The sequence below is a fragment of the Zingiber officinale genome, chromosome 5B (assembly GCF_018446385.1).
Source record: "Zingiber officinale cultivar Zhangliang chromosome 5B, Zo_v1.1, whole genome shotgun sequence".
Lineage (NCBI taxonomy): Eukaryota > Viridiplantae > Streptophyta > Magnoliopsida > Zingiberales > Zingiberaceae > Zingiber > Zingiber officinale.
The window spans coordinates 87,045,521-87,056,888 of NC_055995.1; the positions used below are offsets into that span (position 1 = coordinate 87,045,521).

Sequence of the window (11,368 nt, forward strand, 5' to 3'; positions counted from 1 at the left end):
TATGTTCTTCTCATCCACCGGTGTACTCTTTCGCAACCCTTTCGTTCCTCGGATGCACCAAGCCCATCGACTCCCTTCCCGTGTCATCCTTCTCGTTAGCCGTGTCTTCCGCTTGACTTCCTGTGCTCCTAAACTCCTGTACACTTAGACACAGGGATCAAAAATCAAACATGACCTAACCTAACTTGTTTGATCACATCAAAACAACCATGGGGTCCAACATATAGTATATTACGGGTCGAGTGAGGGCCAAGCGAACACCAATGTGCTTACATGTACACAACCGGTCAAAACTCGACCAAGCATAAAGGTACTTAGTCTTATACGATTTTTAGTATATTATCTGCCGAGTGAAGACTGAATGAGCATCAATGTGCTTATATGTGCTCGGCCAAACGAAACCCGATCGAGCATAAAGGTGCTTAGCCTTATAAAGCTTATAGTACATGTCTGGCCGAAACATACTCCACAAAGGGTATTTTCATTATATATGCGACTAACTTGAGTGATCGGTCGAGACATACTTAACAAAAGATATTTTCAATATATATATAACCGACTTGAATGACCGGTCGAGATGTGCTTAATAGAAGTACCTAAGTATGACAGCCTGACAAATTTAGCGGGAAATATTTTCTAGAAGCTTCTTCAGTTATAGTGACGTGTTCCTATGCATACTTCATCATGAATATGAGTCGCAAACGACCAAAGAGATACATCTAGGGTACAAAAAAGATTCCTAAAAGGATTATTACACAAAGCCTAGAAGATGACTTCATCTTCTAACAAACTCTAACAAACCGGGGACCACCTCATGACTACGGAAGTTATATGAGGTAGTATAAAAAGGGGGATCCTCTCCGTTGGTAAGGTAAGCAAGTTCTAGCATTCAAAACTCTGTTTCTAAGTACTTTAGTTATTGTACTTCTTCTTCTGCTACTTCTTCTTCTTCCACCTTCAAGAGAGGAATTGACTTGAGCGTCGGAGGGCCTAGCTAGGGATCCCCACCCTGGTCCTAGACCACTAACACTTTGTTGGCTCGTCTCACTGTGCATAGGATCGTTGAGGAGCTCTTTCGGATCTTCAGGAGTTCGTCTTCATCAGAAACCACTGTTCACCAGAGCCATTGTATCACCTTGTAGATTTCAGATAGGATTAATAAGAATAAATAATCTCTTAGTATTTTTGTTCAAATTGACGTTTCATAACATAATTTATTCTAGGACCATATCATTCTTTCTTCATATTATTTTCAAAAGGTAGAACATTTGATAGTTGTAATAAAATATAAGGATAAAATAAACTAGACCTGAATAATCGATATATTGTTCATGAGGCTTTTGCATATGTTAAGAAAATCAATCTAGTCTAAGTATTAGTTAGAAAGCCAAAGTTCTGATATTAAAAATATCTTATTAAAGTGACTATAAAAGGTCCAACAAACCAATCGTTATATGAAAAAGGTTATGCCAACTTAAAATTATAGACCATTTATAATTTTAGTTAATCTTAAGAGAATAATAAAATAAATAATGAAAGTTAGCTGTAATGAAATCCAAGATGTTGGTGCAATCGTCCTCAGATCAAGGTTAACTAGTTGACTAAGCTCAAGTTGACTCGACTTTGAGTTTCGATATTTGATAATATATGAAAGAGAAGTCAAGTAGGTCAAGAGGTGACTAGATACTTATGTAGGAAAGTCCTAACTAAAGGTTAAGTAACAGAAAGTCCTAATTAGAGGTTAAGAGACGGGAAGTCCTAATTAAAGGTTAGACAATGGAAAGTTCTAATTGGAAGTTAAGCAACGAGAAGTCCTAACGGGATGTTAGACAATGGAAAGTTCAAGTGGATTAAGGAGGATTACACATTGGCAAAGGAAAGTCCTAAATACGGTTAGGTAAGGGAAAGTTCTAACTGAGATTAGACAAAGGAAAGTCCAAGTGACTTAATGAGGATAACATGTTGGCAAAGGAAATCCCTAATTGCAGTTAGATAAGGGAAAATCCTAACTAAGGTTAGGTAGGATGGAAGTCTATCGAGTGATTAATTCTAACTGGAGGTTAGACATGAGAGGAAAATCCAAGTGGATCAATGAAGATTGTACTTGATGATTGAAAATTCAACAGAAAGTTGGCAAAGAAAATGTCCAAATAGGTTAAAGGTTGATCGGACATTTGGTAAGAGATGAAAATTTTAAATGGGTTAAGGTTCGCTGAACATTTGGTGGATAAGTCCCAACGAGTTATGGTTGGCCAAATGTTGGGAAAGGGAACTCTAAACTTGGATTTCAGAATTTAGGCATGGGCAATCGATTAACTTAATCGATTAGCCTAAGGGCAATCAATTAGGCATATCTTCTAATTGATTGGGATATGCTCCAATAGATTAGACAGAGCGCCTAATTAATTGGGGGTGTTTTGTGAAAACATAGTGAGGGACGAAATAGTCCAATCGATTCAATCAATTATTTGGACAACATTTCTCATGAAAGATTCATGAGAGAATAGATGCTTGGTGAATTGATTGAGGCAATCAATTCAGTATTTCCCAATCGATTGGGGCCTTTGTCGCGAGAGAACACGAAACTTGGGAATTGATTGGACAATTAATTAAGCTACTTTCTCTCACAAATAGAAAGCTTCTAAATTAATTGGAGCAATCAATTAAAAGCTGCCGAATCGATTGGTATGCCTCACAAATTGATTACAAATTTGAAAGAGCCATTTTATAGGTTGAACGGTCGAATGATGATGTGACAATTGATTAGGAAGCAAGGTTAATCGATTAGGAGGCGAGTTCGAACAACGTCTATATAAAGGAGAGTTCATCTAGGGTTTTCACCACTGATTCTTGGGTATTTAGAGAAGAAGTGTTGTTGCATTTTCCTCCATCAAGAGACAATTCAAAGCAAAAAAAGAGCAAACAATGCAAAGTTCATGTTATAAAATTGTTTTATATTACTTTTGTAACCTAGTTTGCATTTCTTATTTGTATTTCTTGTGTTTGAACTTGTACGAAGCTTCTCCTCTTCCTGGAATGAGGTTTTCATAGTGTATCTATGAGTGAGGAGTGGACCCTTGAATTAATCATTTCAAGGAGATGGATATCAAGTAAAAATTAAGGGTGTTGACATTGTGAAGATCTTCGCTTTGATTATCCATTGCAAATCATTATCGAAGAAGTGAACATAGCTATCCACCCCTCATTCTAACTCTATACATGCCCTAGCACAAGATTTAATTAGAAAAAACACTGAAGTATTTTTAACTCATCAAATTTAATGCACTCCTTAAATATGAATTATTATTACCACCGATTTAAGCATGAGATTAGACTAGGGATGCAAATGAGTCAAGTCACTTGCGAGCAGTTTGGTCAAAGCTCGACTCGAGCTGACACGTTTAATATTCGAGCCAATCTCAAGCCTATGTAATACTGGGTCGATGGCTCGTCGAGTCTGTTTGAGATATTTTAATATTTAAAATAATTATTACTTTAAATTTAAATAATAAGTTGAGGAAGTGTTTGTAACTAGAGCGTTTCATTGGGTTGCTAGAGATTAAAGGTTTGAACCCCAGTTTGTGTAGTTTTGTTTTTTATTTAAATTCACTATTTCGAGCCGAGCTTGAGCCCATGATTAAATAGCCGAGCTTTAGCTCAAATTCAGAAACTCGCTCGAGCCGAGCCTCTTTAATTTTCTTGAGCTCGAGCCGACCCAAGCTCGACTTTGCTCATTTGCACTTCTAGATTAGGCCATAACAATCTAATTCCTTTTCTTAATTCGGTGGCACGACAGTGGTGTAGAGGGGCGTCAGGTTGGTGGGGATGACGAGAAGGGTTGACTGTTGTATTTCCAATCAGCTATTGCTTACAGTCCATCTCGATGATAAGGGGAACTACGAGAATGAGAAAGATGATGCTAGCAATCCACAGGGCTTTTTCGGTGCTACGTATATAGGCTATTTCGAGCCGAGCTTGAGCCCATGCATGATTAAATAGTCGAGCTTGAGCTCAAATTCAAAAACTTGCTCGAGTCGAGCCTCTTTAATTTTCTCGAGTTTAAGTCAACCCAAGCTCGACTCGACTCATTTACACCTTTAGATTATACTATAATAATCTAATTCCTTTTCTTAATTAGATGGCACGATGATTGTGTACAGAGGGGCATCAAGTTGGTGGGGATGATGAGGAGGGCTGACTATTGCATTTCCAATTCGTTTAGCTATTGCTTACGACCCATCTCAATGATAAGGGGAACTACGAGGATGAGAAAGATGATGCTAACAATCCACGCGTTTTTTTTGGTGCTACGTATATGGTGCTTCTTAGTCACAGCCTCGGTGGTGTCGACCCTATCTTGCGTGACAATTATAGACTTTTAGATGAAACTCAACACACGAAAGAGTAAGCCATGTTCTATAAGTAAAGTTTTCGATGGAGACGAAAGAGGAGATTAGATTTTTTTTTTTTTAGAAAAAAAATAAAATGGTTTGAAGTTTTTTTTTCCAGATGATCGGTAAAAAGAAGCGAGGGGTCTTAGGAAAGAAAATAAAAATGGAAACTGATTTGATCAATTTTAAAATGAATATACTTTTTAGGTAATATATACAAACTAGCATGTTTGGTAAATCATTGAAAAATCATTGATCTCGTGGCTTTAAAATTTAAAATTCGAACCATTATAAACTTCTAAAGGATAATAAAGTAATTTTAATATTATATTTTATGCCGTATAATAACGTCCACATCAAATATTGTGACATTAACTAGCTAGTTGGGGAAAGGTTGATTCTGATGGTCGATCATATGCTTAACAAACGTAAATAATTGTATTTTTCATGTATAAATGCTTTCGAGACTATAGGCGTACGTGAAATTGGACTATACATATACCCACAAAATAATGTCGAAATCGATCCTTTATTCCCAAATGTTCAAAAATTTATGTAATAGTCCGTCCAACTGAAATATTAAGTACAGGAAGGAAGAGTACTACGAGCTAGAAAAATAATTAAAATCGATCTAATTTAAATAAAAAAATAAAACTAGTTAAAAATAATATTGACGTCGATAAAAATTAAAATAAAACGATAACGTATAAATAAATAGAGGAACACGGGCCAAAGTGGGTGGGCCCCTCGTCTTACTTTTGTTCTTGTCGTTTCTGTCGTCTGCAATAGTGACGTGGATTCTAAATTTGGGCCGGAGGAGCGGAGGTTGCGTGATAGATACTGAATGATGGGCTGGGCTTGACTTGCCAACCACACTCGCATGCAAATGACGTCTGGAAGTTGTAGTATTTACAAACTGTAAATTTGTTGTATATATCTTAAATTCTAATCCAGTCAGCTATCAACCATTCCATCTACACTCATTTATAATTATTCCGAGAAATTATTTTTGAAAATGAAAGTAAAATGTGGGGGAAATAGTAAATGTTCTTTTTATTTATTTATTTGTTTAAGTAGTTATTAAGTCGAATATGTACATGCATAACTGATAACTCCTCTCCGCTCTGCTTACTAATTAAAGTTAAAAGTTAAATATTTATAGTAAAGACTGTCCTTGTAGTTTCGATTTGGATGCGATAGCCTCCTCTCTTTTGCAGAGAAAAAGCAGCAGAAACCTTCACCTTTTGCTTGCGAGACCTAGTGATCTTATAATTTCCTCTGCACAATTCCGTCTTCATCTCGCCTCCTAAACAATCTCTTGGCCTGCCTGCATTTGGGCTTCGCAGTGCTTCAGACGGGCGATCGACGATGTTCTCCTCCAAATCCAAGTAACTACCTTGCGCTCTCCAGATCTAGGGGTGTTGACATCGTTCGCCTTTTTTGTTTTTGTTTTTTTTTTCTTTTTTCTTATTGTCGGTTTCGTAGTCTACACTTACACTTTCTAGTTGCGACTTGGGGGTGTTGTTAATATTATGGTTCCTTTTGTCTAGCTGAGTTTTTGTGTGTTCTTTACCTCATTTCTGGCACTGATGCTATGAGGATTTCAGTTAATTCTGGTCATTCTCGGATTTTCTACTTGATCTGGGGGTAAAATTCCAATCTTCTGTGACTGGGGTCTTTAAATCGAATTCTTCTTGTTGAGGTGAGTTCGTGGCAACCTTTGTGGTCGTTTGTTGCGCAAATGGTGCAAGGATTTGTGTTCGTGTTGTCCATTCATGATTGTTGGGCTTGGAATGGTGGTAAAGTCTTGAACTTTTTGTCGTCATAAAATAGGAAAAAGATAAAGTTCCGAGAGCTTTGTAAAGTAAGTTTTGGTTTTTTTTTTTGGTTTTGATTTTCTTGGTTTTATTGTGGACTGTGCTAGTTGGATTTGCTATCCTTCTTTTGCATTTTTTGCTCAACTGTGATGATTGCATACGGAATTGCTAACTTCGTGGAGATCAGTGAAATTTGTCATTTTTAAGCGCTAAGGTGCATACATTGTACACAGATCTGGTTTATCTGATGCTTCGATTAACAAAGGTGCGCCATCTACTCCTAAAGGTAATAAATCAGGAAAGGCTGGATCCACCAAGGTAGACCCTGCTTCGCCATCCCCTCAACAGTCAGCGCGCCTTTCAATTGATCGATCCCTTAAATTAGTTGATTCAAAGATTACCATTGAGCAACGTTCGCCCAAGATCACTTCTCTTGATGTAAGGGAAGCCGCCACACACACCCTGCATATTTTTCTTGCATGGTTTGTTTGACTATGAGAAGTATCTGGGTCCTCATGGTTTTACTTGTTAATTGCAGAAGCAACCAAGGCCAATAAAGGGATCAGAGTTGCAGGGGCAACTGAGTGCAATTCAGGATGAGTTGAAGAAGGCAAAGGAGAGATTGGCATCTGTTGAGAAGGAGAAAATCCAAATTCTTGAGGAGCTAAAGTATGCTAAGAGATGTGCCAACGAGGCAAATGACAAACTTCAGGATGCTCTTGTTGCCCAAAGGATTGCGGAGGAAGCTTCTGAGATTGATAAATTCCGGGCAGATGAACTGGAGCAAGCTGGCATCGACGCTGCACTAAAGAAGGAAGATGAATTGCAGAAGGAGCTTGATATTGTTCAAAACCAACATGCTATGGATGTTGCAGCACTTCTAGCCATAACTAAGGATCTCCAGAGAGTGAAAAATGAACTTTTCATGACTACAGAGGCAAAGAACAGTGCTTTAAATCATGCTGATGATGCAATGAAGATTGCTGAGATCAATGCAGAGAAAGTGGACTTGTTGTCTAAGGAAGTTAACCGCTTAAAAGTGTTAGTTGATTCAGTGCAGGAGTTTAAGAACACTGATTCTCCAGCACATGAAGGATTGGTTTCGAGAGAAGTTAACCACTCAAAAGCATCAATTGATGCTTTGCAGGAGTGTGAGAAAAAAGAACCTTCAGTTCTTGTTGTGAATGGAACAGACTTGCATGAGCAATCAAACTTAGTTGAGGATCATTTAAAGAAGGAAAATGATAGATTGATTTCTGTTGAAGCTGAGAAGAACAAACAGATAGCAGATTTACAAGCACAAATAAACTTAGTCGGGGATGATTTAAAGAAGGAAAATGATAGATTGATTTCTGTTGAAGCTGAGAAGAACAAACAGATAGCAGATTTACAAGCACAAATAAACTTAGTTCAGGAAGATTTGACAAGGGCAAATGAACTATTGACTTCTGTTGAAACAGAGAAGACTCATATTTTAAAGGAATTAACGGAAGCCAAGAGGTTGGTTTATGAAACTAGTAATAAACTCAATGAGAATTTTGCTGCTCAAAGGCAGGCTGAGGAGGCTATGGAAACCTACAAGATCCTTTCATGTGAGTTTGAACAAAAAAGCATTGAAAGTGCTCAGAAGAGAGAAGAATTGAAGAAGCAGCTTGAATATGTTGAAGACCAGAATGCTTTGAATGCTGCCACCTTGTTTTCGATTACTAAGGAGCTTGAACAGGTGAAAAATGAATTCACATTAGCCATCGATGCAAAGGACACTGCTCTAACTCAGGCTTGTGATGCAATGATGAGTGCTGAAATCAATTCAGAGAAGCTAGAGCTCCTTTCAGGGGAAATTGAGCATCTCAAGGCCTTGCTGGACTCCAAGGTAGAGTTGGAATCTGAGCTGTTTGCAGTGAAGAGTGAACTTGAGAAGGCAAAGGTCACTGAAACCAGGTTAATAGAGATGGAAGCATTAGTTGAGGCGCTGACGGTTGAGGTCAGTGATGTAAACAATGCTGAATCAGAAGCTCGTCATCTTGTGGAGCAATGGAAGAAGGCAGCAGAGCTACTAGAAGCTCAATTAGAGGAGACAAATGAGTCTAGAAAATCTTCATTGGAGGCTCTTGCTTCGGTTAAGAAACAGCTTGAGGAGTGCTATGCCCTATTGCAGGATAAAGAGTGTGAACTTTCTGTTCTTACAGGCAAGGTGGATTCTCTTAACCTTGAGGTTTCCAGGCATGAAACTGAACTTGATGGATCTATTCAGAAATTGGCTGTAGCACTACAGGAAGCAGCAGAACTGGAGAAAACGATTGCACTTTTAAAATCTGACCTTCAGATTGTGGAGGCGACAAAAAATCAGGCCTTGAATAGTGAGAGGGTAGCCAACTCAAATATTGAAAGCCTGACAGAGCAAAAGAACAACTTGGAAAATGAGCTAGATATAACTCGGTGTGAACTTGACAAAGCTAAGAAGGTGATGGAAGGATTGGCTTCAGCACTGCATGAAGTATCAACAGAAGCACATGTAACACAAGAAAGATTCTTATGCAAACAAGCAGAGGTTGAGGATTCCCATGCTCAGATCAAGGACTTGAAGATGACTATTATGAAGAATCAAGAAAATTATGATGAAATGCTGGAGAAGTCCAAACATGAGCACGTCTGCCTTCAAGATGCTCTTGAAAGATTTGAAATGGGATTTGAAAATTCTGTATCTGAGTGGAACTTGAAAGCTCTTGATTTCTTAAATTCTATCCAAAGATCAGAGGAGAAAATTGCCACCATGAAGACAGACATGGACAAAATAAGTGACTCTCTGAAAGCAGCAGAGCTCAGGATGATGGCTGCGCAAGAAGATGAAGTCCAGCTGATAGATAAGCTAAAGCATTTCGAATCAGAAGCAAATATCATCAAACTAGTAGCAGAAGAAGCCAAGGCTGAGAATCTGCAGCTGAAGGAGATGTTACTAGAGAAAGACAATGACCTTCAGAGTAAAATTCAGGAGAACAATGAACTCAAGATCCGAGAAACTGCAGCTTTAGACAAGGCCGAAGACTTTTCTTCATTGCTAGCTGAGGCCACAGCCGAGAAGGCAACGGTGAATGGTGAAATACCAATAAATGTGAATCAGTCTGATTTAGCAGTGCCATTTGTTTCCGTTGAGGAAACTACTTATGATGAGCACCCCAATTCAGAAGTACCATCAGAAAAGCTCGAGGAACATAGCAATGATTTGGAAACAAGCCAGGAGGAGAAGAGTATTAACAATGCTCCACAAGAACCACAAGGAGACACAGAATCAAAGTTGTCTGAAAACGGCAAGGCTGTAGACAAGGATTTGCCAACAGAGAAGGAGTATGAGGTCGATTCGATGAATGATGAATCTTACTTAAAGGCAGATTGTGCTAACTCCAATGTGTCAAATGGATTGCCATCTGAAAACATCCAAAATGATGGAACCTCACCCAATAAGCAGGAGCAGCAGCAAAAGAAAAAGAAGGCTTTCATGCAGAAATTTGGGAGCATACTGAAAAAGAAGAGTAACCTCAAGTAGAAGTGGAACCTAAGCTTCTTGCATTACAATTCATCTAATGTATTTGGTGGTTTGAGCATTTCCGACCTGGATCAAGGTCTGATATGCCCATGATAGTCTCTTAAATTGTTTTGCTATAGTGCTTGTATTTAAAATTGTTTGCTTCTGCGTAGTGAATCTACAATTTGTGCCTTAGTTCCTGTGTTACTTGTTTTGCAAGGTTAGCTCTCTTTAAAGACATGAAGACTCCTTGTCATATTTAACTAGCAGAAAGCTATTTGAAGGACTCTTCTTTTATCAAAATTTTCTGGTTGGTGAATGAAAGTAATCACCATTCTTCTCATGTTTGTTGTTTTGTACTTCAACCTTGTTCCATAAAATAAGATAATGCTTTTTTGTTTCATGTGCATGGTGCGTATAATGTCCCTCTCTTTAATGCTATTGTTACGTTGCTCAATCATGCAATCTCCTTTTTTTCCCACACCCGTTTGGCATTGCATTTGAATTCTCAAGCAACGGTATTAGATCAGATAATTGTCATTCCCTGGAGAAATGAGGAATGTGAAAATGTATTTCGTAACTTAATTTATTATATAATTTTATTTATAGAAATGTTAAAATAATAGATAATAAATAAATTTTCATAATGAGAAAATATATCTGTAAGTAAGAGATAGCCAATCTGACTCACTTTGATTCATTTCATTTTATCCTGTCAATTTACTGTATACACACACCTAGCTGCATACGCATGGGCAGATAATTAATTAAATCATCGATCATATGAGACAAGTATAACAAGACATGTTATCCCCTCGGATGGATCTAGTGGTTAGCGCATGAGATGTTATCATAATGAGGTCTGGGGTTCGAATCTCGACAAAGTCGAGGTAAATACCTCCCTTATGTGCTAGTCTCTATTTCAAATGCTAGTAGCCGTCCGTGATTTACCTCCACCCTGTTGACCTTAGGACGGATTGACAGGAGCGCTGGGGACGAATGTATTCATCTTTTACCACAAAGTATAACAAGACATGTTATAAAAAAATTAAGATTAAAAGCTTATTGCATTACTTATTTTAATTGTCAATTTAACTTTTATGCTTGTTGCCGAATGCCGAAGGAAAAGAGGTCAAATGCCATTGGAAAGCATGTGAATATATAGCTCAACCAACGGAGGATCATCGAGTGTGAATATATATCCAAACCTACTGTGAATATATATTATATATATTGTCAAACAAATATAAATAAAATATCAAAATTGATTGTGTATAAATATTAAAATTGGAGGAGAAAACTATTTGTCTTCGAAAAAAAATGAAGGATCTACCTGTAAAGTGGAGATAGTGATAATTGCGTTGCTTAATTAATTTGGAGGTGCATTGACCTGTCATTATTAATTAACCATTCTAACAGCGATTTTGAGGTTCATGTGCTACCAACATGCAATGATTAATGCATGAATTAAACTTAAATATTTGATGGCTGATGAATAATGGAGTCCCGCCAATATTACCTGGGAAAAAGTAAATTCATAATTTTGACTACAAGTTATATGTTAATACCTATTTTTCATTTGAGGCGACGACAATAAATTTAGCTAGGTTTAGATGTGATGTGGGATGGAGAACTTA

At 37.7% G+C, this 11,368-nt stretch overlaps 1 protein-coding gene across 1 annotated transcript; it reads left to right on the forward strand.

Annotated features, from left to right (window-relative positions):
* Nucleotides 1-5,551: 5,551 nt before the first annotated feature.
* LOC121984840 (WEB family protein At3g02930, chloroplastic-like) lies at nucleotides 5,552-9,926 on the forward strand. The gene is made up of 3 exons (XM_042537985.1): nucleotides 5,552-5,779; nucleotides 6,442-6,646; nucleotides 6,747-9,926. The coding sequence occupies exons 1-3, from the start codon at nucleotides 5,760-5,762 to the stop codon at nucleotides 9,750-9,752; spliced, it is 3,231 nt and encodes a 1,076-aa protein (XP_042393919.1). The 5' UTR covers nucleotides 5,552-5,759; the 3' UTR covers nucleotides 9,753-9,926.
* The last annotated feature ends 1,442 nt before the right edge of the window (nucleotides 9,927-11,368 follow it).